Source organism: Podarcis raffonei, chromosome 14, assembly GCF_027172205.1.
Source record: "Podarcis raffonei isolate rPodRaf1 chromosome 14, rPodRaf1.pri, whole genome shotgun sequence".
Taxonomy (NCBI): domain Eukaryota; kingdom Metazoa; phylum Chordata; class Lepidosauria; order Squamata; family Lacertidae; genus Podarcis; species Podarcis raffonei.
In genome coordinates, this window is record NC_070615.1 from 7,352,506 (window position 1) to 7,380,033 (window position 27,528).

At 44.1% G+C, this 27,528-nt stretch overlaps 1 protein-coding gene across 2 annotated transcripts in view; it reads right to left on the minus strand.

Annotated features, from left to right (window-relative positions):
- Positions 1-21,522, minus strand: part of ZNF592 (zinc finger protein 592) — a 38,699-nt gene extending 17,177 nt beyond the window's left edge. Inside the window, exons 1-2 of one of the 2 annotated variants that reach the window (XM_053365184.1) lie at positions 21,397-21,522; positions 8,046-10,429 (exon numbers count right to left, since the gene is read on the minus strand). In XM_053365184.1, coding sequence (XP_053221159.1) covers positions 8,046-10,421 — 2,376 coding nt within the window. In that variant the 5' untranslated portion in view covers positions 10,422-10,429; positions 21,397-21,522. Of the gene's footprint in view, positions 1-8,045; positions 10,430-21,256; positions 21,348-21,396 lie in introns of those variants that run through there. The other variant, XM_053365185.1, reaches the window with a different exon arrangement.
- Positions 21,523-27,528: the final 6,006 nt, after the last annotated feature.

Sequence of the window (27,528 nt, forward strand, 5' to 3'; positions counted from 1 at the left end):
TAAACACTGAAATTCCAGACTAAAAGCTCAGGAAGAACAGTCCAGAATTTCAACAGCCTACAAGCCTGCCTCTTCCCATCTTCTTGCCCCTTAAGATCAACACTGGACTGCATCCCTGCAGGTGGCAAGGAGTGTCAGACAGCAGAACGCTTCTGACCCCTTTCCGTATTCCCCTACAGAAAAAACCTCTGCATGTGGAAAGCTTGCACACCAAAGAGGATGAAACTTCTTCCTGACATATTAGCTGTCTATGTGTGAGAAGATTTTTACACAATGGGAAATTTAAGGATACTGTTCCCCCACTGCCAGCAGGTTTAAATAGCACAGATGGGGAAAGACTACAGGAATTATGGAATTTCAACATTTAGTATACTCTGGGGCCCAAAGGTCCTGATTCGCAGAGAGCGTGTGGTGGTTGCTTTAATTGGAGTCATGTTTTGGATGCTTAAATCAGGAGTTGGTCTAAGATTCTTCTTTCACAGCAGCTGCCTGATACACATTCAGAATTCAATTTATTCATGCTGCTGTTTCATCAAGACCATCCAGTCTAATTTTGTGAAGTGGAAACATTTATATAAAAACTGAAATTATCATAGGCTTATGAAAGTAACACAAGTTACTGAAAAGCTGTGATAAGAAATGTGAGCAAAAAGGAGGAAAATTTGGGTAATAATCCACAACCATTTAAGCCATAGAAGTTTTTCCTACCGAATTCTGTATGTTGTGGATTTACCCCTTTTTTATCTACTGTTGTATGATATGTATGCCCTTGATGTCTGGGAAATACTTAAGAAGGCTACCAATTTATCTCAAAATTTAAATTCTAAGGTCCTCCCAAGCCTCATGAGCTTCACCAATTCACTGGAGTCAAATCTCCACTATCATTTATCTTCTTGTCCTTTGCAGGACAAATGCAACACTTTGCCAGTTTGGATGAAAAAGGCATAAATACATAACACTAACCTTTAGCCCTCCAGATGTTGCTGGACTACAACTCCCACAATCCCACCACTGGCCAACAACATCCAGAGGGCTGCACATTTGTCACCTCTGACATAACCCTATACCAGTTTGTCACTGCATCTGACCCACCCAAATGTCATAAAATATGAACAAAGATTCTGCACTGTTATGTGTCTACAGAAAACACAAAGAATAATAATTCCTAACTTTACTCCTAGGTTGTGATGTTGGAAATATCAATTTAAAATCAACCAAGGGGCTCTTTAATGATGGATACTCAAGACAAATTTTCTAACTTTCAGCAGACATAGAATTCCAGCTATAATCATGAAAAAGGCTCATTTGGCCCGGAAATGAGTCCTCCTTTATCGGCATTTTGAAGACACATCACTTAAGCCACTGTTTGTATCCAAAAGGGTTTACAGGAATAACAAAGTCACCTTAACTAAAGCTGACATTTGTCTTATTGCCAACAAAGATCACAGTCAATGGGAAGAATAACTATCAGCAACTCCAGAGATTATGCAAGGAAAATTAAAGAGGTCTAATCAATCAACTGCAGTTCTGAATAATAATTACCCTCCAGATTCAGTAGACGGGACTGTTCCAGAAGAAGAGGATTTGCTGAGTAATTCTGTTAACCTACCAAATAAAGAGCAAAGTGACATTCTCACCAAACTAGCTAAGTTACAGTCCAGGTTGACCCAAGTACAGCAGCATGGACAACAAAACGTTGGTGAAACAATTGGCAATCAAGCCTTTTGCCCACAAGCTGTTTCTCCAAAATGTATAGTTAAAAAGAGGGCTACCAGAGGAACTTCGAAGTGTATAGATGCAGAGCTGCAAACTCAACTCCCCTTGGAATTTGAGGGACAATCCTGATGGCATGACTACGAATTCCTGGCTGAGCTATCAGAAATTAGCTCCAAGTGTAATAGGTAGTCCTCTCCCGAGAATCAAAAAGGATATGAACACTGTTGAATGGGTTCCCGCTAATAACGATGAATGGAAGCGTTTTTTAAGAAAAATGATAGATCGATATTTCCTGAAGTTTGGGCCACAGCGGTAGTCATCCCTATATTCAAAAGGGGCCTTACATTCGATCTGGCTAGTCATAGACCAATTAGGTTGCTACCATTAATTAGCAAATTATATGCAAAGCATCTTTACAATAAGCTAATTGACTGGATAACTGATGAAGATATTATTGCCGAAGAGCAAGCAGGATTTAGTTGAGTCAGATCCACTATAGATCATTGCTTTGTACTAGTTCATTTTACAGATGAGTATGTTAAGAAACCGGGTGGTGTGCTATATGCAGCTTTCATTGATCTGAAAGCTGCATTCGATTCAATCTCTCGAGTAAGACTGTGGGATTAGTTGAACTCTTAAATACAGATAAAATATTATTGTTCTTGATTAAATGTCTATATAAAAACACTGTGCTGAAAGAGCACTGCTCTACAAATGGGCAGCTCACAGGATCTGTACCAGCCACAAAGGGAGTTAAGCAAGTTTGCATCCTAGCTCCCGCACTGCTTTAATTACCATGTTTTTCTGTGTATAACACCCCCCCTGTGTATAAGACTACCCCTATTTTTGGCTGCAACCAATCACTCGTCCCCCCCATGTATATATTCCATGTATAATAATAATAATAATAATAATAATAATAATTATTATTATTATTATTATTATTATTATTTATACCCCACCCTCCCCAGCCAAGGCCGGGCTCAGGGTGGCTAACAAGCAATAATAAAAACAAGTTGAATGAATACAACTTAAAAACAAGATTAAAATACAACAATTAAAATATTGAAATATTAAAATATTAAAATGCAGTCTCATCACAGGAGGAGAAAGGAAAAAGGAAAAAGAAAAGAGGGGGAGGGAATCAAATTGGCTCCAAGCCAAAGGCTAGGTTGAACAACTCTGTCTTACAGGGCTCTGGTCTCATGAGACAGAGCGTTCCACCAGGCCGGAGCCAGTGTTGAAAAGGCCCTGGCTCTGGTTGAGGCTAATCTAACTTCCTTAAGGCCCGGGACCACTAGGGTGTTGCTATTTATGGACCTTGAAGTGACCCATGTTTTTTAACATTATTTTAGAGTAAAAATACCTAGTCTTATACACGAAAAAAATACAGTATATATAAATGTCACTGTCCAGAGTTTAACATCCCCAGAGTATTATGCCCCTAAACTGGCCACAAAAGCCATCTCTGTATTATTATACACAGATGATGCGATACTTCTATCTCAAACAAAAGTGGGCCTAAAAAGATTGATGAGGGCATTCTCAGGATACTGCCAAAGAGAGCAGCTGGCTGTGAATTACAAGAAAACTGAAGTCACTGTGTTTTCAAGAAACTATAGGGCTCATAGATGGTATATGGATAATCAGCTGATCAAACAAGGTAAAGTCTTTAAATACCTCAGCCTTATTTTTCAGTCAATAATCTAGTAATTATTTAGTTCTGTCTTGGTCCAAATATACTTGCCAAATTCCTCCTGCGTCCCACCTAAACACTGCTATAAACTGCGGACATGGAAGCAACAGCACTGCTCCCAGCTTTTTCTTCCCATCCTCCCATCTTGTTTAACATCCTGTCCGACAAAGAGTTCTGAAGTACTGGAAAACTTCCTCACTATTCTGGGTAATGTCCTAATAGAAGTATTGACCAACTGTGGGTTCTCAGTTTTTCCTTGATTTGTATTCTCTATAACAGGCATAGGCAAACTCGGCCCTCCAGATGTTTGGGGACTACAACTCCCATGATCCCCAGCTAACAGGACCAGTGGTCAGGGATGATGGGAATTGTAGTCCCAAAACATCTGGAGGGTCGAGTTTGCCTATGCCTGCACTATAATCTATAATCTATTGCTTGAAAGTTTATAGTGTGGTGACATGCTCCGGTTGCCCTGCTAGGGAAAGCAGCAATTACTGAAGTTCAACCACACTGTTTTTGTTTTTAATCAAGCCAAAAACTTCACCAATGAGAGACATGGAATTTGCACTAATTTTCTTGAAGGAAAGTCTACGTGCAGGAAAGAGGCAAGAACAGCACAGAGCTGCATAACTCACTAGCAAACACCCACTGGATAAAAGCAGTTCTTTAGCTTACTTGTTTATTTCAGAAACACTGTAAGAGCTCACTTTATTTCGTGTGGTTTTTTTGTTTTTACCCAAAGCCAGATTTTAGTGGAACGAATGCTCTCGAACAACTTCCCTGCGTCTCTTCAATTTCTCTATAGGACTTTGTACACATTGGAAGTTGCTGGCCATAGGCAGCCTGAATTCCACGAATACCCCCGGTAGCGTAACTCAACCCCACCTACAGATGGCGTAGAAGAAAGCAGGAACGGGGGACCTATGACCTCCCATCAGCACCAACCAGCATTGCCAATGGTGGGTGATAGGAGCCGCAGTTCAACAACTTCTAGAAGTCCGCAGGCTCTCTACCCCTGCTTCAGAGTAAGAGTGAGCAATTGCTTTAATTGAGTGACACGGGTGGCGCTGTGGGTTAAACCACAGAGCCTAGGACTTGCCAATCAGAAGGTCGGCGGTTCGAATCCCCGCAACGGGGTGAGCTCCCGTTGTTCGGTCCCTGCTCCTGCCAGCCTAGCAGTTTGAAAGCACGTCAAAGTGCAAGTAGATAAATAGGTACCGCTCCAGCGGGAAGGTAAACGGTGTTTCCGTGCGCTGCTCTGGTTCGCCAGAAGCGGCTTAGTCATGCTGGCCACATGATCCGGAAGCTGTACGCTGGCTCCCTCGGGCAATAAAGCGAGATGAGCGCCACAACCCCAGAGTCGGTCACGACTGGACCTAATGGCCGGGGTTCGTTTACCTTACTTATGATGATGATGATGATATTTGTACCCCACCCATCTGACCAGCTCAGCTCTCACCCACTCAAGTAAAAAGTCTTAGGTTCAATCCCTGGCATCTCCAGGTAAAGGCTGGAACCCTGGAGAGCCACTGCTAGTCAGTGCAGTAGACAATACTGTGTGCTACATGGACCAATTGGTCTGACTCAGTATAAGGTGGTGTTTTCTGTTTCTATGGAAGATTCAAGATGGATTCTATCATGTAAGGTGCAATTCGAGACAATCAAATTCTGCAAAACAATTGTGGATAGGCTCCTCAAATCCAATAATACAAAGGCAGTGTATGCAAAACTTTGGGGGCCCTGGAATTGCCCACTGGAATGGTGGGTGCTACCCAGGTGCCACCTGACTGCTCTTGTCATTGCAGGCTATGAATCAACAAAATAAAGGTTGCTGTTGTGTTTTCCTGTAGGTCAGAGAGGCTGATTAATACTCTAACTGCAGCTTTAGCGGTGCTAATCTGTTTTCAGGGGTTTGGGGTTATTTGCAGTTTTTACAATGGAAAAATTGATGGCTCCTCTTACAGAGGTACAAGAATATATCACATGCCAGCCTGACATAGAAATCTGCACATTAGAGTGTTTCTACAAAAATGCACCCACCACAGCACAGGAGACACCTTCAAAAGGTCAGAAATAGTAAAGCCAAGCCTGAACAGGAAACCGGTCAAAACCAATATTTTTGTCTCACATTTGGAAATATTTGCTGAAATTTAACAAAAATATATTCAAAGTTACTAGTTCAGGATAATGATTCAATTAAAAGTCAATGGGGTAAAGGCTCCAGGTGACACTGTACAAAGAATATGGGTGATGAGGTGTAGCAGTTAGAGTATTGAACCAGGGTTCAGTCATCAAGCTCATGGAGTGACCTTAAGCTAGTCGTCCTCAGTCTAACCTACTTCGCAGGGTTGCTGCAAAGATAAAACGGGTGCAGGCACCACCTATGCCACCTTGAACCTCTTGAACAAATGCACTAAAAATATATATAATAAAATGGAATGTTGCATGCTGCTTTGTGCGCTCCTGTTCTTTTCTTCTCCAGCACGAGTCACACCACTGTCTTCCACCCCAGCTGATTCGCTGTTCACCACTGCTGAGGTTTATATCAATAGGTTTACTCTAAGTAAAACACTACCAACAACCTTAGCCAAAAGGCTACTCTGAGTAAAAGCTAGCTGAATACAACTCATTGTCCTTTGCCTGTGAAATACTTCCAAGAAGGCTCCTGGGCATTTTATGACATCACAGGATGATGTCAGAGCAACAAAGCCAGTGGCAGCCACAGGCCATAATACCTGGTCAGCTGACGTACTTGCACGTGTAAAAAGCATACCCTTCACTTGACCCCTTGCATGGGCCCCACAGAACTGAAAAGGGTAATGAAGTTTATTGGATTAAACAGGAAATTTATTTCAATATTTTAATGCCAAAGCCTTCCTACCATTTTCATTATTTTTTTCAACAGTTCTATCCCAAAGGCTTTCAAAACATGAAGCTTATTAAATAAAGCAAGGGAGTTAGAACATGGAGATGGCTGTTAATTAATAGTCCATTACTCCAAAACTAAATTGCAAGCCTACATAATGCTGCAAAAGGCATGCAGCAGGTGAGTGGGCGACAGAAAGCTTGTTGATGGAATTTTCGTTTCGTTTCATTTCTCTTTCCTCTTCAATTTTACTGCTGATTATAAGTACCGGTAAGTAAAGATATTGCTGTTGGGGAAATTGCTGTTGAAACATCCTCAATGACCAATGGGGTGCAATAACACAACGAAGGTTGTTTTGTGAATTTCAACAATTCTGCAATCTAGAGAGCAGCAGATGAAGATAGGAAGTGAAAGTGTGATGAGCTGCCCTGCCACTTATTATTATTGTTATTATTAAAATTTGTATACTGCCCTATACTTGCAGGTCTCATAGCAGCTACAACATAAATCACAAAATATATAATAAAAACAAAAACAACCGATAAATAGGTCAACAGCTCATTTAGATGTAAAATGTTGGATCGGAGTTAACTGTGTTCTTAACAGTCCTGACCACTTTTACTTAGAATGATCACATACTGTTTTCAACATAACTTATGTCCATGTAAATGTGCCAAGGATTGCAGTCTAAGTATTACAGCTTTTGAGCTGAAAACTTTGGTGCCAAAACTGCTATTTTGCTCCTTGCTTATCCAATTTTTGTATACTAAAGTAGCAACGTATTTCAGATTCCTTTCTTGTATGAAGCAGCATTGGTAAGATGGGAAGTGTGCAGAAAACCATTAGTTTAAAGAAACCTTTTGCATTCTCGGTCTAAAAGAAGGTAAATATTTCCCGGGGAACATACCTGCATGTCACACTAAACCAAAGTTTCATGTGACATGAACAAGCAGGAACAAGCTGCAGCGAGTCTCAGGCTTGCATGGTGTTTCTACCCTTCAGTCAAAGAGGCAGCATTTCAAAGCTTCCACTTCTGTCTTTGATTAATCACAGCTCGCTATGTTGCCCAGACTCAGAAATGTGGTTAATTTTAACTATGGTTAGTTTAAACAGGACTGCTTCAGGAACTATGGTTTGAAATTGGTTTGTCAACTGATCAATTCAGACGGCTAAACAAAGCTCCTTCCACGTAGGAGGAAGACGGGAAGTGTGTGTGGACCAGGAGGGGACACACACAACACATTGGCTGCTATGCAAACCTGTTATTTTAGACCACAGTCTTCCATAATTCTCTACATGTCATTGGGCAGAGAACTGAAGGCTAGGTCCAGTTAATATTTTTGAATGAACACTGGCCAGAAATGGGCTGTTCACGTTGCCAACAAATAGAGCAGAGCAAGCTACTTAAAAAAACCCCTAGACAAATAAATCTATGCAATAATAATAATAAAAGCTTTGAAATACATCAATCTCTTCTTCTCTCCCTCAGTAACTTGAGGGGATGAAGCAATATATTTCTGGCACTGAATGGTTTATGCTGTATATTCAATCATCAGAAATCACACATAAAGATCACCATCTCCACGCTCTTTTCAGTCACCTGCCACTTTTCTTAGATTTGCACATAGTGTATAGCTCCCAAGAACATGGAAAGATGCAGTTAACTAATCTCGTGTGCCTATCTTAATGTACGTTTGGAGTGTCTGGCTGTTTTTAATCTAGGCCCAACAGAAAATAGCTCTGATCTTTATTTAGGAAGTGACTTACCAGTCCCTCATTATCTTCCGAGGTTCTCTGATAATGTGCTGCTAGGGCAACATAGTCCAGTGCCTGCTTATTACATTCAAAACACTTTAATCCGTGACGAATTAGTCTCAACGGGTCCGCATACAGGGGCAAAGCTGGCTGAGCATTTGTCGAGCTCCCAGTCCCGCTTCCCGGCGCAGCGCAAGTCTTATGCGGAAGAGGGGGCAACCGTGATGTCTGAGATGTCGAAGACGTTGAAGAGCTTGTTGGAGAAGGTGAAAACATTTGGTCTAAGGAAATGGGTTTCATGAACAGCTGAGAACACTGCATGATAAAGCCTTTGCTCTTGTGATCCCTCGCATGCTTGAGCAAGCTGCATTTGTTGAAGAACAGCAGCGTCGCCGAACACTGAGTGCACATGACTTCAATGTGGACACTTCTCCTGCTGTAATGCTGGGTGAGGCTTTTTTCTAAGGCAAACGAGTCGCCACATTCCAGGCAACAATACCCAGACGCAGGTAAGTGAATACTGCTGTCAAAAGGAGGGCTGAGGTTTGGAGTATAGATTGGCACAGGATTGGCACCATGCAACACTTTGTTGAATGCCTCGACGACAAGAGGAGCGGCTTTCTTAACCTGGTGCACAAGCGGCACAGACATCTGCGTGAGCTGGGACGGGCCGCGCCGCTGCACGGAAGATTTCGCCGCCACAGAAGCCGCAACGCTGTGGGGAACCAGGTTGAGGTTGGCCAGGTGCACGGCTTTAGGAAGGAGGCTGGCAGGGTTACAGGGCTGCGCCACCACACCCGGCTGCTGCTTCTTGCTTGATGGCTGTCCCACAATACCTACTTTTATTGTCCCGCTGCTGCTGTTTGCCAGCAGGGGTGCACCAGGGGTGCTGCTTACAGGAATGTCTGCACTCATACTGTCAACATGGGGACTTGCTAGGTTTGCCTCTTGAGTAGTGGCTTTAGCAAAGCCCTTGCATGACTCAGTGTCCATGGATGCATTTGGTTCTGGTGAAGGGAAGGATTTCACAAACTCTTCGGTTGCTGAACTCTCCACGGGTGATTCTTGAGGAGATTTGCCCAAGTCATCGACTTCCGGCAGGATCCTTGTTACCATTCTTTTAATTTCACCAGAGGAGGTTTTAATAGTCTTGATCCTGACTTTGGGAATTGCTGGGGGTGAACCAGTTGCCACCGAAGGAGAGCCTTTGCTACTGCTGTCGCTGCACACACTCCGGGGAGACTCGGGCTGCTTGCTGACTTTTCTCACCATCTCAAGGGGGCTTCTGGGACTCTTTGGTGACTTTGGCATCTTGGGGCTTCCCTTGATGCCATCTTTAAAGGGCCCAGAAGACTCCTTCGTCAAGTTTCCCTGGTCCTCCTTTGAGATGCCTGCAACCTTTTTGGCCTGAAGGGCTACAAGTGCAGCGACGCAGGATGAGAGCTTGGAGTGGGCAGGTTTGATACGCTGGCGAGGTGGAACTGACGAAGAGGAGTAGTTCATTTCAGGCACAGATCCTTTACTTTCACCCAAGTTATTGCTATGGAAATTGCCAAGCTGCAACCCTTCGCTGAGGAAGTTATTGGTGTCCACAAGGTCTTTGACAGGGCCTTCCCGTTTCTCAGGGCTCTTGTCACGTTCCCTCTTGCTAGCATCCACCCTGCTTTCTTGCAGTTCATGCATATCTATCTTTGGATCTCTTTTACAGTACTGATCAAACATACTTAACTCGGGTTCTGCTATCTTCTTACTAAGCAGATCTAGCAGCGATGGCCCAGTTGACATAAACCTACTAAACTCTGGTTCTGGCAAGGTCCTACTAAGCAGATCTAACACAGATGACCCAGTTGGAATATACATTGGATGCGGTGGAAAATAGGGAGTTTGGACATGTTTGGGTTTATCTACAATACTGTTCTCTTTGAGTGCATCCTCCGGCTCAGGGCTGGAGATGGGGCTGAACTGACTGAATGTTGGTAAGGGCTCTGACTTTGTCTGTTCCAACTTTTCAGGATAGTTCCTCAAGCCATCACCATTGATGAAAGTGGAATCAAATTTCCCATAATTGTGAGTCTCCAGGGGAAGTTCAGACCCCCGGAATCCATTGTGCAGCAGGCCTGGTCCTAGGTGGTTGCCTTCCTTTTCTGCTTCAAATGACTCTTGCCGGCACGTGTTCTTCACAATGACACTCACAACTGGAATGTCAGAAGCTGGCGCTGCATGGGACAAGGATGCACTTTCATCGATACAAATCCCGGACTGCTTGAGATGGTTTTCGTTCTCCTCACCAGCTGTCTGAATGGCTTCCTTGGCATCAAGGCTGGTTGGGTCAGGAATGTCAAAAGCAGCCAGCAAGTCATCAAAGTCTGGAGTTTTCATGTCCCCCATGATGAAAACTACAAAAAAGCAAAACATTGTCAAAAACATTCTCGGTGTGCATTTTTTTTGAATTTATCTCTCTTTCTAGAAATGCTAAGATTTCGGTTCTAGAAACAGTAGAGAAACATGCCTACTGCTCTATTAGTAGTTCCTATACTCTATGAAAAACTTCTTCAACCTGGTTCTCTCTCTGGATGCTTTGGACTACTATTTGCAACATTCCTTGCCCATGCTGGCTGGGGATGATAGGAGTTGTAGCCCAAAACATCCTGAAGGGCCCTGTGTTAGGGAAGGCTTCTCTAGGGATTCAGTTGATTTTTCAGAAGACGACACACCCACACTTTCTAGAATGGGAATGAAAGGTGTTATAGTTATAATGAACAGACCACAAGCAGTCTCTTTGAGGCATGCTTTGCCTTTTCTAACTTCCTCCCCATTGCACACAGCTGCAGCAAGAAGGGGGCAGGGAACCCTGCAAATTTTCAGCAGGGGATTTACCTGTTGTTGCTGATACTCAAAACCCAAAGCCTATGATTTTTCCTTCTACAGACCGTGATGCAGTATTATATACTAAAAATAATGATAACCCAGGGGTGTGAGAAATATGCTACTCTTTCTAATAGCAAAACATCTTGGTCCAGTGCCTATCAGTTGAACAGTCCACAGACAAGGTTCATGCACAGTCAAGGGGCCTGCCCACTATGCAGAAATGCATTTTTGTAAATTAAAAGAGGGAAAGAGCCTCAAAAAGCCCAGTTGTGTGAGGACTTGAGGATGCTCAATGGATTCCAGAAGTTACTGAAAGTTGAGTGCATCAGCTGAAAGGAAAATACTGCAGCGTAAGCTTTCGTGGACTAGAACCCACATTAAGAGATGCAAATAGGCTCCTGCCCACTGAAGCTTTATCTTTAGGCAAACACAGCTACCCCACTTGGAAGTGGCTTACTGTATCCTGAGGGGACGGGAGACATGCCATGAGATTTTAAAAAATCTCATACCTGCACCATACAGGGAGGTTTCAGTATAGGGGAAAAGAAAAACAGTATATATTTTTTCCTTTTCCTGCTCTCCAGAATCTCCTCCCCCTCTGTCTTTGCACATCATAGCAAAAAAGTGCTCAACTTCAGGGCTAATAGCTCTTTTATAGTATGGCGAGGGAAAGTTTGAGGAGCGTGGGAAAGAAAAGCTCCCCCACATACCACAAGCCCTGAACAGCACTGCAAGGCATCTTTTCAGGCTGGCTAGAGCTCTGAACAGGAGAATTCCTGTTAAGGGCTGAGGATACACTGCAACACTTTGTTGCAGGTTCCCTCTATATAATAAACAAACAACCTTGTATTGCTGGCACCCTGAGGTTCTGATCATTCTTCTTGTGTCGTTTGCCAGGTGCTGCCTTGCTTTTTTTGTTGTTACGGTTGGTACCTTTCTTGCAGCAACCCCAGCCAAGGAGGGAAAGGGACTAAAGTGTGGCATAAACTGATTATTTGCAGTTGGTCTACAGCCACCAGGGGAAACAGTGCCAAAATACGCATTAGAGCAATCCCTTCCTGGCTGATAGAAAGGTTCACAGCGATGGCTCCTCTTTACCTCATGCCTTTCTGGGTTGCACACACAGGCTGATGATATAAGGGAATAATTATTTTGCTCCAGACTGCACAAAGGTCATACAAAGAGCAAAGTCCACTTTCTGCAATGTGCCCTCCAGAGCTGTCAAGTGTGACAACACAGAAAGTTAAAGGGGAAACTCTCACATTCTCCTGCTGCAGAAGCCAAACACAACTGCAGAAGCTGGATCTTAAAACTCACGCCATTTAATATAGCACAAGAGCGCCTAGGTACGGTATCCTAAACTCCAGCCTTTGCCAAACTGGTGACCTACAGATGTTTTGGGCTCCAATTCCCACCAGCCCCAGCCAGAACAGGGGCTAAGTCTACATTGCCTATTGGCTGCCCAGCTGATACAGGAAGGACTGTAGCTCCCCTGCTTTGCATGCAGAAGGGCCCAAGTTTGATCCCTAGTACAGTTGTGCCTTGGAAGTCAAACAGAATCCGTTCTGGAAGTCCATTCGACTTCCAAAATGTTCCAAAACCAAATTGAGGCTCCTGCAGCCAATCAGAAGCTGCGGAAGCCCCATCAGACTTTTGGGTTCCAAAAGAACCGGAACAATCACTTCTATACAACTCAAAACATCTGGAGGGCACCAGGTTAGCAAAGACTGCTGGACACTCTTCTCTTGACATCAGTTCAAATGCTTCAATGAGTGTGTCAGCCGCTACAGTATGAGAAGCGTCATCTTCAAGTAATGTTTTCATTTTAATATGGCAGAAAACCCAACTGGCAAAGACAGAAACATATTTCATCTATATACTGCCCTTTCTCCAAGGAGCTTAGATTAGCATATGTAAGGACCATCCTGTTTTATCTTTAGAACCACCATTTACGATAGGTTAGGCTGAGAGAGATTGACTGGTCCAAGATCATGCTGCTTCACTGTAAAAATGGATGAACTAGCAAGAACAGGGCCCAGGATGATCTATGTTCAGGCAGAACTAGTATTTAAAAAGTGCCTTGTTATGAAAATCATGAGCGCTACGCCAGGATGCAGCGCAGGGTTCAAAATTAGCCAGGCACCACCCCTACACCGCCTCATATATTGGACTTCAAACTCTACAATTCAATGAAAACCACAGGCCTTAAGCAAGAGTCTTGCCAGCTGTTAGATACAGCCAAACCTGGTGAAATCAGCCTTCATCTGCACTGTGAGAAAGGGAAAAAACAAGTATGGGGCCAAATATAGATGTAATTGACTGTTCTGCAATTCTTCTGTAGACCACCTCACTGAAACATACAAGCTACAAGTGGTCTGTGAACCTAAGTTTGAAAAACTCTACATTAGGGAATCTTGCCTACCACAGATGATTCATAAAGAAAGGTTAATGGTTTCTATGCAAGTTTACTTTTTTTTTTTTAACTTTGCTGTTGGAAGCCTTCAAGTGTGAAAAATACCCTAAGCCACACTGTACTGTACTCTACCGAAAATAAATGATTCTTCACAGGACTGGGATGGATGCAGGTATGTATTTGAAAGGGTCTGAAAAGATCCCTTGTGATGGGAAAACAGATTTTCCTGTGTAGACCAAAGACTGCAGAGATTAAGAAGCAAGAAGATCATCCCAGGTGTCGGTGAGTGACAGTCTATGAACTAAGGGTAAGAAAGACTGGGCAGTTCAGACAATTCATGGTTTCCAGTGCTTTAGACAGGAAGCCCAACTCAGACATCACAGAAAATAATGGTTTCTGCTAAGCCAGCCTTTCCCAACTTGATGTTCTCTAGATGCTTTGGACTACAACTTCCACTATCACTGACCACTGGACATTGTCAGGCTGACTAGTGCTGATGGGAACGGGAGTACAAAGCATATAGAAGACATCAAGTTGGGAAAGGCTGTACAAAAAATAAACAGACTGTAAAGTTACGCATGAGAGTGTAAGCCGAGCTTGTTCCAAAGTCTACAAAATATGGATTTCAGGGTTATCTGAACCAGGACTATAAAGCTATGTACAGTTTTAATTTCACTTCTAAAACATTTGTTATACTTAAAAACTGCACTTGTTACAACTAAAGCTCAATTCAGTGTTCCATTTTCAACAATAGTCAACTAGTTGTCATTTGGGAGCTCAAAAGCAAAGAGTACAATAGTTACAGCCATCCATTGTTATTCACCCCCAGTATCTGAGACGTATATTGACTCTGAATATGGATACTGTAGTCCACTGTGTCAAGGCTAATAATAAGTTAGCCAACATGATTTTGTCTAATGTTTCTTTAATGCTCTCTTACTCTGCTGGCCATTATCTTCTGATGAAGAATTTCATCTGGTCATCCTGCGATAAGTACTATTTATTTACAAATTAAATAACAAATAAGGGCATCTTAAATGCAGCCTCACCTGAGACAGGATCACACTACAGCCTCCCATCCAGTCACTTATCAATAAGTTTTTCCTAGTTTCAGCACCAGGTTTAGGGTGGTGCAGGTGGTTCCCCCACCCAGAAGGCTGACCCGAGGGGGTACAAAAATGAGAAGATCCGTAATTGAGAAGATCTGTTTGGGGACACCAAATTTTGGCCTCGCATACAGTGTTGTGTTACAAAAGATTACCAAAGTCCACCCCTGAATAACTGCCAGTAGCATCCGAATAATCTCTAAGTCTATACAGTCATACCTCGGGTTGCAAACGCTGTGGGTTGCGCATTTTCGGGTTACGGATGCGCCAAACTTGGAAGTACCGGAATGGGTTACTTCCGGGTTTTGGTGCTCGCACAGATGCACTAAATCACACTTTGTGCATAAGCGCTGAATCGCGTCACGCGCGTGCGCAGATGCAGCACTGCGGGTTGGGAACATGCCTCCCGCACGGATCACGTTCACAACCTGAGGTTCCACTGTATTCTAATACTTCTTAATTTGTCTTGAATCTGCTGCCAAACAATGCCAGATGTGTTTGGGGAGAAGCCATTTCTCTCTATGCACTCTAATGATGGAAAAAACTTAAGAAGCCCTGCTGGATCTAGGTCAGTATCCTGTTCTCACAGTGGCCAACCAGAGGCCTGTGAGAAACCCGCAAGCAGGACCCAAGCTTGAGCACTCTCCCCTTCTGCAGTTTCCAGCAAATGGTAATCCCATTGCTCAGTCCCAGCTCCTGCCAACCTAGCAGTTCAAAAGAATGCCAGTGCAAATAGATAAATAGGTACCGCTGCAGCGGGGAGGTAAACAGCATTTCCGTGTGCTCTGGTTGATGCCACAGTTCCATTGCGCCAGAAGCAATTTAGTCATGCTGGCCACATGACCCAGAAAGCTGTCTGTGAACAAACGCCGGCTCCCCTGGCCTGAATCAAGAAGAGTGCCATATCCCCATAGTCGCCTTTGACTGGACTTCACTGTCCAGGGGTCCTTTACCTTTTAATCAAGCACACCCAAGTGTGGAAGCAGAGCAGAGCCATCATGGCTAGTATACAATATTTGTAATAGTATCCTGCCCTGCCATTCCTTACTAACCTTTTCTCTGAACTGAAATTAAGCTTTTCTTCACAGGGATGATCATTTTAGGTTCCCATTTATATATATTTTCTAGTATTAGTGTATGACCTCTTCGGAAAACTACAATGTATAGAACTTTATTAAAGTGTCCATGATACAAAATTCATATTGTGGCAATAAGATAACACTTCCAGATAGATTACTCAAGCCGCAACTTGTCTGTGGATGGTAGTTTTTCTATCTGCTGAAGTCTGAGAATTGTAGCATCCACTACCAATAGAAACATTTGAGCTCCTAATGCATCAGGCTATGTAACAAGACATTTCAGACATCACAAAGCCATCATAGACAATCCAAATCCTCATGAAACAGCTGGAAAAGCTCAAAAAGTGGGAGCTGTGGGTGTTGCTATAGTTCCAAATGCACTCGCAACTGTTATTTGCAAATATTTTATCCATTTATTTAAATAAATGAATAATCACAAATGGGGATGGGACCATAGTTCAGCAGAAGAACAAAAATTCAATTCCCCTATATCTCCTCTTAAAAGGATTTGGTAACAGGTGATATGGAAGTCTCATCCCAAGACCCTGGAAAGCCATGGATAACCAGAATTTTAAAACAGTGGTCTGGCACAGTCTCCTATGTTATCCTAGCACCCTCATTTACTCGTAGTGCTCTATTGAGACTTCCATTATACTCTGCAAAATTTAAAATATGCAAATATAGCATGATGCACACTTAAAATGGTGATGCCAAATACAGGAGTGAAAATATCCACTGCCTTCATTAAATACCAGGGTCTTAAGATTGGTCATCTCTCAGATATTCTATGAACCGCCCTCTCTAGCTTCAGTTTGGAAACCACATCAATGACAGCCAAGAAGAAGTGTGCATCCATCAATCATAATCTGGTATCCTCCTTGCAGATGCAAAATATGCAAAGAAGAACATTCCACGCAGTCCTACAATTCATAATAAATGTCCAAGGGATGGTAATGTTAAGCCTTCTAGGATTTGCTACACATCCTGGGTCGATATTCTTTACCCACTTACTCCTTCCTTTTCCTTGTGTGTCTATTTAGATCAGAGATGGGGAGCCTGAGGCCCTTCAGTTGTTGTTGGGCTCCAACTTCCATCAGCTCTAGCCAGCATGGCCACTGGCATGGATGATGGGAGTTGTAGTCCAGCAATATCTGAAAGATTACAGGCTCCTCATTCCTTATTTAAATCATATACCTGAGGGCTGTGTTTTGCCGTTCCTTAGCTTATGCCACATATTGTATTATACCTTGTTTTAGGGGTATACGCCAGATGACTCTTTGTTCATCTAGCTCACTATTGTTTAAACAGGCTGGCAGCAGGTCTCAAGATTTCAAAAAGGAGACTTTCCAAGCACTGACATGAGATGGCTGAGACTCGAACCCAACACCATTTGCATGCAAAACATCCACTCTACCACTGAGCTACAGCCCTTTTCCAACTGGGTTCACATATGTGCTCCTAACCCTTTCCAAAAATGTGCAGTTTTATTGCCCCATCAACCAAATGGAAATGGCAAGAACCTTAGGAGGTTACTAAAAAGCTGAATGGAGATAAGGACTGCACACTAATATCATCATCATAATCATAAATATTATGAGTTATAGTCACATCAAGATGAGACAAGGCCCAACACAAAGAGAAATTACAAGTTCAACTTTATGCATTCACTGCAAATGACCTGTCCAATTTAAATTCACTCACAGACTTAACTGCCTGCTAACTTTTGAAACTGTCTTGATTTGAAAAATCTTAATGCTATTAAGAAACAAGCAGGCATTTTAATGCCTTCATTAAAGAGGGAAAGAGATTGCCAAAGTGTAAGATGACGCGGAAACAATTCAAAAACTTTTCCACCAGCAATGGTCATCACTCAGTTTGCTAAATTTTCCAAACGTCAAGTCAACCGAGGGACAGAATAAGTGTAACACTGCAAAACACCCAGAGGGCAGGCTGAAGACACTAAAAATGCTACCAAAGGAAAGGCTCTTATTTTGCTGATGGCAAACACATTTATAAGTGCAAGTTTGAAACAAACAGCCTCAATGATAAAGTCACAGACTGGACAAGCATTTCTTGTAAAAAGTGTTGCTTTGTTTTTAAAGCTAAATTCACATGTAGTAACCTAGTATCCTAAGCACATATAACAAAATCCAAACAACGTTCTTTCCTATTATCTTCACCTTTGTCTCCTTCCTGCCTGTGTCAAATTGCTAAGTGTTGAGCTTTTCAAGGCAAGGACTTGTCTTCACACAAACTGTTAGTGAATAATCATAACACCTCTCATTTTTTATTTTATTTTTTGAAAATCACACTTCATTTCTAAGCTTACTGGCTCGTTGCTATTTGAACCATCAACACCAACCAAAAACCCATAGTGGGTATTTTTACTCAGCTCCTCCTCCTCGTATCACAGTCACAAAACGGTCTACTGGAAATTGCTGAGTACTTGCTATCACCAATAAGATGCCTAAATTTGTTTACACATACTCATTCCTTGGTGGAGTCCTAACTACCCACCTCCAAACACCTCCATTTAATAAACACTGCTTTAGGTAACGGTAAAGGGACCATTAGGTCCAGGCGCAGACGACTCTGGGGTTGCGGCACTCATCTCTCTTTACTGGCCGAGGGAGCCAGCATATAGCTTCTGGGTCATGTGGCCAGCATGACTAAGTTGCTTCTGGCGAACCAGAGCAACACACAGAAACACTGTTTGCCTTCCTGCTGGAGCGGTACCTATTTATCTACTTGCACTTTTTACGTGCTTTTGAACTGCTAGGTTGGCAGAAGCAGGGACCGAGCAACGGGAGCTCACCTCGTCGCGGGGATTCGAACCACCGACCTTCTGATCGGCAAGTCCTAGGCTCTGTGGTTTAGACCACAGCGCCACCCGCATCGCCTAAACACTGCTTTACCTAGACAATTAACTTGCCAATGTTTACAATCATTTTCTGGTATTATTGTTATCATTGCCTGAAGCATCATTTTCCTGCTCCTGACATACTGATACTTCTATTTTGGCATAATCATTCAATTGCAATGTGATTTCCCCACCCTACTCCCCCCAGAGAAAAATGTTGACTTGTCTCACAATATCTAAGTGAAAATGTCATTCTTGCAAGAGAAGTTAAACCTTTTTTAAGCCTGACCCGAAACATATCACAGGACAGTAGATCTCATAAGTTTTAACAGGGTTTACCTCAAGGCAATGACGCTTTGGATTGTTATTATTCTTCCAGACCCACATGATGGACATGGTTTGAACACATGATGCAGCAACCTTGCTAAGGCTAAGTCAGCCTGTTTCTGCTCAGTGCTTAGGTGGGAGACTGCCTAGGTCCCCATGGTCAATTGCAGAGAGGAAAAGTCGAATATAAGTGTAATAAATAGATAGCAAGTGAGTGCAATCCTCTACACACCATATTTTTTGCTCTATAAGACTCACTTTTTCCCTCCTAAAAAGTAAGAGGAAATGTGTGTGCATCTTATGGAGCGAATGCAGGCTGCGCAGCTATGGCAGAAGCCAGAACAGCAAGAGGGATCGCTGCTTTTGCTGCACAGCAATCCCTCTTGTTGATCTGGCTTCTGAGATTCAGAATATATTTTTTTTCTTGTTTTCCTCCTCCAAAAACTAGGTGCGTCCTATGGTCTGGTGCGTCTTATAGAGCGAAAAATACGGTATATATTTGGGAGAGGGGAGATGATACTTCAGAGTGAACATGCATAGGATTGTGCTCAGTGATGTGGGTCTTCTAGAAAATTTTCCACCGCAAATCAGGGTAATTTGTAAAGCATACTTTTCAATTTGCAGGAGCTAAAGAGTGATCTAATTTAGCATGCTTATTTTACTTTCATTTAGCGAACAACAGTAAACATTCTGAAACTGCCAAGCTTGCCAAATGCTGTATTTGTAATTGGTGTCCGATCACTGCTAGTACTGAACGAATAAATCTGAAAGTTTTCCATGGAAAAATAAAGCACTGGAAAATTTTCTGATCCACATCACTGATTGCCCTGTAAGGCTATGAGTTGGTTCAATGTCAAAATCCTGAGTTCCCAGTTTAAATATTAGTTCAGTCATGGATAGCCTTGAGTTGCTCCAATAACTAAAGAAATAATCAACCCCTGTCTGTAATATGGTGATAATATCTGTCTATCCAAAATATCCTTACAACAGCCCTGCATGTGGAATGCTTTCAGCTCTTGATTAAAAAAAAGCAACTAACTTTTACTCAGAGTAGACCCACTAAAATCAATGGCCATGACTAATTTATATCCATTAATTTCAATGCACTACTGTGAAAGTTAGTTGAATACAACCCATTGTAAACTAATTACCCTAGACACATTTACTCAAAATTAAGTTCCAATATCATCTACTAGACTTGATTCTTAGCATGTTTTGTACCAGATTGCAAATATTTTATGAGACCTGACTGGTCTTTCTGAAGAAATCTGAGAATCAGCTGAAGCTTGGCATCCCCAAGGAGCTTTCCACTGGCCAACTGAAATGCTCGGCAGCACTCACCATATGAATTCCCCAGGGGAGTGCTCATGAATGTTGCAACTTGGGGGTAGAAACCGAGTAAACATGCCCAGAAGGAGGTGGTGTTGATAGCAGGTTAGGTATTTTGAAGCTTAGGGCACAGGAGCAGGAGAAAAACCAACATCTGATAAATAAGGCACCTGTCAAGGTTGAGAAGAGTAAGAGACCCCAAAAGTGGGCAGCTCTGCAAGGGTGACCCTATTAGATCTAGAATTTAAGACTGAGAAAGCAGCTCTTTGCCAAATCGGTGTGAGCTCAGTCCGCTTTGCAATTTATGCTTTTGCATCTATGGAAAATGCACATGCGTGACCAAGGTTTATTTGCAAACCCATGGGTTATACAGGTGCACATATCAGGGAGTCAGGATGGGCTGTGTGTCCTCTTGTCCAAATGTCTACACAGCAGCAAACACAAGCATCAAACCAATGTGCAAAGTGATCCCGGTATAAAGGGGAGCAAAGTATGGGGCACCCCTACAACTGGGTGGGGGCAAATAAATCATCCCAGTACGTGGTGGGAGGGAAGGGAGGCACGTTGTCGTTCTGTAACAGCACCCTGAATAGCCATTCAGAGGGATGCCCTGCCCGTCTATTCGGCCTGCCTGTGGGCATCCCCACAAGAGGACACCTTGCCCGACCTCTGGGGCAGGTCAGCAAGGCAGAGATTTTGCCAAGGGCAATGCCCGCTCCCACGCCGGGAGGTCTCTAGGGCCACTTTCTTCCTGCCCCTAAAGTGACGCGACTGCACTCAGCTGTGGGAGAGAGAGAGAGGTGCACTGGCACCCTATTAGCATTCTGATCCCCCCCAAAATAAAAAATAAAATGCAACGGGGGTGGGTTGCGAAAGTGGGGAGAGGGCGGAGGCGGCGGCGGGGGGAGCAAGGCGCAGACGTCTCGTCTGGACGTGCAAATCGGTGGGGTGGAAGCTGCCCGGGTCTGGCGCAGGCTGGTCCCGGGGGCGGGTTGAGGATGGCGATGGGCAAGAGGCATGCTGCCCGTGGGTCTGCCCCATAGGGGAGGCCGGCGTGCAGACACGCATCCCCCAGCCCCGCAACCCAGCGGAGAGCATGGCGTGAGCGGACCCTGCCTGGAGCCGCCGCTGCCGGGGCGAAATGGGGTTCTGGCTGGCGGCGGAGCCGGGTTCGCCGCTCTGGCTGCCACGGGGCTCGGTCTGCCCGCCCGCCCGCTTCGCCTCCCTGCCTGCGCGCCTACCCGAGTCCCGGGGAGCCTCCGAGGAGAGGGGCCTGCGCCAGTGAAGGGGCCGCGGCTGCGCTAGGCCTGACGCCGAGGGAGGCGCCCCGCGCCAGGCCCGGCCGCGAACGCCCCGGCCCGCTCGCCCCGCCGGCACTTACCGACACCGTCAGCTCCGCGGTGGGCTCCGTCGCCGCCCGGGCCCGCACAGGCCTCACCCAGCGCCGGGCAGCGGCTGCCTCAACATGGCGGCGGAGGGCGCGGGAGGGGCTGAGCGCGGGGCGGAGCCTCGGAGGACGGGCCCACTCGCCCCGGCGGCCTCGCAGTGAGCGGGACGCGGCCGAGGAGAGCGCCCGGGTCGGGCAGGGAGGGGACGGCGGCGGCGGCGGCCGGGCTTCGGCGGATGCGTCTCCGGAGCGGCGCCTCTCGGGTTGGGAGTGGAGGCCCGCCCCGACCCCCTGAGCTCTTGGCGGCCCGGCTTTGCCACCCAGCCCGCCCCCTCCAGCCTCCTTCGGAGCCGCTCGCCTTCACGCCAGCAGCCTCGCCGTTTCTTTTCTTGTATAATTTTTATGACATTTTCCCTTTTACATTTCACATCCTTAAGATATCAGTGACTTCCCTTCTTCTCTTTCCACCATGGTTCATTTTACATATCATAAATCCCTGCTTATTTTACAAAAACTATACCAATCGGTTTTCCATTATTACTGTACACCCATCAAAACTTATTTACATTGCTGAATTTATCTTAACGCTGCCAGCGTTTTCAGTTGTGTTATAAGATTTTTTTAGGTCTAATAAATATATAATAAATGTTCATAAATGTACCAAGCAAACACATATATAAATATATAAACCACATGACTCAAACACATAGGAAAAGTCCTAAAGCCATTTTGACTCTTTCAGTCACCTCAAATATTTCTCTACATGGTCGAAGGAAATGCAGAAACCTCCCCATTGTCTCTGTCCTCACAAATCCTGCCTTAAGGGCACATTTAAGGTGTGAATAGAGGGTGAGCCTGTGACTCAGGAATTACTATCATTACAAAAGAATGGCCAGACTCCCCAGGTAATCCAGTCAAGTGACCATTAACAGGTAACCTGGCAGACAGGGTAAAAACAACACTCTCAGATTTCTCTTGTAGACCGCCTTTTCTGTGATGTATGTATGATGTTTCTGGGGGTGGTCTTGGGCTCCAGGGCGGGCAATTTAAAATGTCTATGTAAGGGTGGGCACACCTTTGTTCTGGGTCCTCCTCCTCTCTCCTGCGTGTGGGGGGAGCCCCCTGTTGCAACAGCTTTAATAAAGATCAGGCTGACTAGCTGCTTTGCTTCTCAATATTCTCTGGTTGGTCTCTGTTATTTTCTCCTACCGATAGAGAACCTACAAAAGGACTCTATATAGGCTCTTGGGTACCCTATAAGGGGAAAGAAGCAGTTTTATTACTTATAACAAGTTGTACACAATTATTTTCCATATATTCAATAAACGTTCCCCACTCTTTAAACGTATGTTCTTCTCTTAGTCTATATGTCAAGCCTGCAAGTTGTGCATATTATGTTAACCTAAGTTGCCATTCTTCTTTGGTTGGGACCTTGCTCATTTTCCATTTTGGGGCTGTTATAAGAATTTTAAGGTCTTATATATATAAAATAGATGTTTGTAAATGTACCAAGCAAACACATATAAATATGTAAACCACATTTCTGAAACCCACAGAAAAGTCCTGAAACCATTTTCTCTCTTCCAAATTGACCTCAGATATTTCTCTGCAAGGTCAAAGGAAATGGGGAGCCTCCCCATTGTCTCTTTGCTCACAAATCCTGTCTCAGGGGCACATTTAAGATATGAATAGGGTGAACCTGTGACCTGCATTCAGGAGTTGAGTAGTTATCATAACAAAAGAGTGGCCAGGATGCCCAGGTAATCCAATCAAGTAACCTAGCAGACAGGAGGAAAAAACAACGCTCTCAGATTTCTGTTGTAGTCCGCCCCTTCTGTGATGTATGTATGATGTATCTGGGGGTGGTCTTAGACTCCAGGGTGGGCAATTTAAAATGTCTATATAAGGGCTTGCACACCTTTGTCCTGGGTCCCTCCCCCCCCTCCTGTGGCGCGCGGGGGGGGGGGGAGCACCCTGTTGCAACAGCTTTAATAAAGATCAGGCTTACTAGCTGCTTTGCTTCTCAATATTCTCTGGTTGGTCTCTGTTATTTTCTCCTACCGATAGAGAACCTACAAAAGGAATGTAGGTTCCCATAAGGGAAAAGGAGCAATTTTTTTCTCATAACAGGGCTAACAAGACACGGGCCGCAGTTGTTGCCTACATAAATAACCTTTTCTGACACCAGGGGAATTTCAGTCTGAATTATCCCCAGAAAGGACTGAGTTTTTTGGGAAAGTAATTTTAAACATTTTTTTTCCAATTCATTATAGATCATTTCCCAGTACTCTTACCCTTTTACCACCACATATGAAAAAATGTTCCCTCCGCCTCTTTACACCTCCAGCAGCCTCACCATTTCAGCCCTTTCTTGTTATTTGCAATAATAAACTCTGAAAGGCACCAAAAGCAATTAATGACTTTGCTCATAATAGCATTTATAACCCACCTGAAAAGGAGGAAAAATCCAGCCTTCCCCAGGGTGGCTTTCAAATGTTATAGGAACAAGTTTATTTATGTTCTTTTTCCAAGGGGTTCAGGGTGGTAGACATAATTTATTTCATTGTTGTTTCTTCACTTCATTATTTCCCTCATGCTATTTATTTGCTTCTTCCTCCAAGCTGTTCAGGTCCGCTTTTCGATCCTCACAACACCCCTGTTAGGTGGGGGTGGGTGGGTTGCTTTTTGCCAGCACTAAAATGACCCCCCCCCCCCCCGCGCGGTGCAAACCTGGGCAGTGTTTGTGGAGGTCCTACGCTGCCCAGATGACTTGCTGATGTGGCCCCAAGGAAAGCAGAGCAATGCCTTTGGCACCAGCCTGCTGCAGGAATTGCCAGAATGAGTCCCTTGGGGTGTTGAGCAGCAAAAGCCAACCCCTGATTTTTCCATGACAAAAACTCTAGGGATACCCTCTGCTGCCATAGAGTGTACTGGCTGTTACGAAAAAGGAGCAATGCAAAAGCGAGCTCCAGGTGGCTGGAATGCAAAACAGGATGTTGATGTTATAGGACTGTACCGTGGGAACAAGGGACAGTCTATTCTGTGCACTGAGTGCCGGATGTTAGCTCTGAGTGTCACATGACCCTGTACTGGAAGTACATGGGTGGAGTTATTCTCTCTCTGCTGTTGGTGATGAGAGAGTACAGACACGATTTCTCTGTACTGCTGGAAAGACAGGAATAAAGGCATGTAAATACATTTCTGTCTGTCTATTTCCCCTCCCTGGGAATGGGAGGGGGAGAAGTGGTGTGTTCTTCTCACGTTAGAGGAGGATCGCCGATTGAAGACCTCCCCTGGTCTTGCCGTGAGTCGCTGACAGGGAGGTCAACAAGGATTCAAGCCGGGCACCTGGAGGGTGGCCAATTCCTCTGGCTTTTGGCTTGAATTCAACACTGGCTGCCCCACTCACTGCTGTGTGAAGGATCCTTATGTGTGTGGCAAGAGGTTGACTTTGCAGCTGGATCCCATGGCCTTGCTATTTCAACATGTGAGGGGCTCAAGTGAGATTTTTTTTTATTGCTGATGAATTTTTGTTTTAAATTGTTCCACCAAAAAATAAATTAAATAGATTTAAAAAAAGAAAATGGCATAAGAAGCATAATGAAAGGCCTGGGAAAAGGAAAGAGTTTTGGGCGGCCCCACAAAGATAACTGGGTAGTTGCCAGGCAAACCTCTCCAGAGAGCTCATTTCACAAAAAAGGTTACACCACTGAAATTGCCTCTGCCCCCAAAGTTATGCAGCTTCTCTCATGGGGTCCCCACCAACAATGATGCTTATATGTAGACAATGGGGTACGATCAGCAGTGGGGTACGTTCACAGGAGGAACGTCGCATTTCCACAGCATTCAAACTGCAATATTTTCTACAAGGGCAATGAGATGTTGTTGTGATCGCTAGTGGGAGATTTATTTGGCAGGCTTGGATACAATAATGGGCTGGATGAGGGCCAATAAACTGGTGCTTAATCCAGACAAGGCTGAGATGCTGTTAGCGGGTGATGCTTTTGCCTGGCTGAGTGGTGTGCAACCTGCTCTACATGGGGTCACACTCCCACTGAAGGAGCAGGTTTGTAGAGGTTTCTCTTGGATCAATATAATATAATATCAAATATAATATCAATAATATAATATCAAAAACTGTCCCAAGAATAAGGGCCCGTGTGTGTGATGTCAAAGACCAGGGTAAAGAGCTGTGTCTTCAGCAGATGAAAGAAACTACATAAGGATGGTGCCAGAAGTACCTTTACAGAGAGGGAATTTCACAATTTAGAGTCTGCCACAGAGAATGCCTTCTTCTGAGATGCCACCTCCTGAACTTCTGAGGGCAAGAGAAGTATCAAGAGCAAGGGTCAGCAACCTTTTTCAGTCCTGGGCCGGTCCACAGTCCCTGAGACCATGTGGGGGGCTGGACTATATTTGGGGGGGGGGAATATGAATGAATTCCTATGCCCCACAAATAACCCAGAGATTCATTTTAAATAAAAGCACACATTCTACCCATGTAAAAACACCAGGCAGGCCCCACAAATAACCCGGAGATGCATCTGTCTCATGAGACCAGGGCCCTGCAGGATCTGATTTCTTTCCGCAGGGCCAGTAAGACAGAGTTGTTCTGCCTGGCCTTTGGCTTGGAATCAACTTGATCCCCTCCCCCTCTTCCTTTTTCCTTTCTCCTTCTGAGATGGAACTCCTATTTGGGGACTTCCTTGGCTTTTTTTCTGGCCCATGTAGGACCAGTCTGGGTAGTTAGCCTTGGTGAAGACTTGACGTTTTTATCCCCCTAAAAGTTTTTGATTGAGTTCCACTGAAATGAGGCTGCATCTTAATGTTTTAATGTTGTATTTTAATTTTGTTTTTTAAGCTGTATTCTAATTAATTGTTTTTATATTTGGTGTTAGCCGCCCTGAGCCCGGTCTTGGCTGGGGAGGGCGGGGTATAAATAAAATTTATTATGATTTATTATTATTTTAAATAAAAGGACACATTCTACTCATGTAAAAACACGCTGATTCCTGGACTGTCCGCGGGCCAGATTGAGAAGGCGATTGGGCCGCATCCAGCCCCCGGGCCTTAGGTTGCCTACCCCTGACCAAGAGGATCTTAACACCCAAGGGGGTCTGTAGGGAAGAAGGCACTACATTATTTCGGCCTTTAAGCACCAATGGGAGCACCTACACTCATGGGTGTAGACAGGGGGACAGCTGCTCCCCAAAATCAAGTAAATCAATAAAAATACTTAATTAACTGAGGTTCTTCTCCCCACAACATGAAGCCTGCCCCCACCCCAACATAAATCCTGGCTGTGCCCATGTTTGAACTGCCAACCCTGAGACAAGGGTGCCCGTGGTGGTGCTGAGTACCAGCTCAGTTATAACCCCGTCTGGACAGGGATAACTTGATTCAGCCTCTGGTTACTTCAAGAATCGACTTCTGCGATGTCCCTTGAAAACAGTTCAGAAGCTGCAGCTAGAACACAATGTGACTTCCCAACGGTTGACAAGTTTCATTATATTTTAAAGTCCACACAGTACCCCTCTCCAAAATCTACCCTGATATTTCTAATCCCACGTTTGAATAGTTCAGACTGTGTTGTTGTTTTATTAAATTTGTATACCACCCTTCATCTAAGATCTCAGGGCTGTTCACAGCATAAAAATACTATATAAAAATACACAATACACAATAAAAACAAGAACAAGGACCAAACCAAACCAAACCACAAACCCCTCTTCCCACCCCATCCCATAAACACATTTAAAAGGATGTTACTCAGCCCAAGGCCTGGTTGAGGAACGTTTTCACCTGGAACGTAAAGGTGTATAATGAAGGTGCCAGGTGAGCCTCCCTATTAGTATTATTATTTGTTTAGTGTTAGTATCTAGAAGGGAGATTATATAAGCAGTGGCAGCTTTATGTGCTCAAAGTTCATGGAGTTTGGAATTCTTACTCATATGTGAAGCCCACTAACGCACTTCTGGCTTTCAGTTTTGTTTCCACATTTTGATCTGCAGGTCTCCATGAAAAATCCAGTTGTCAGTTCAAATTTCAACAGGTTCCAGTAAATTCATGTTGTTATCAGTTGTGATAAGTGATTTTTAAATATACCTTTTACTGTTGGGCAATGCC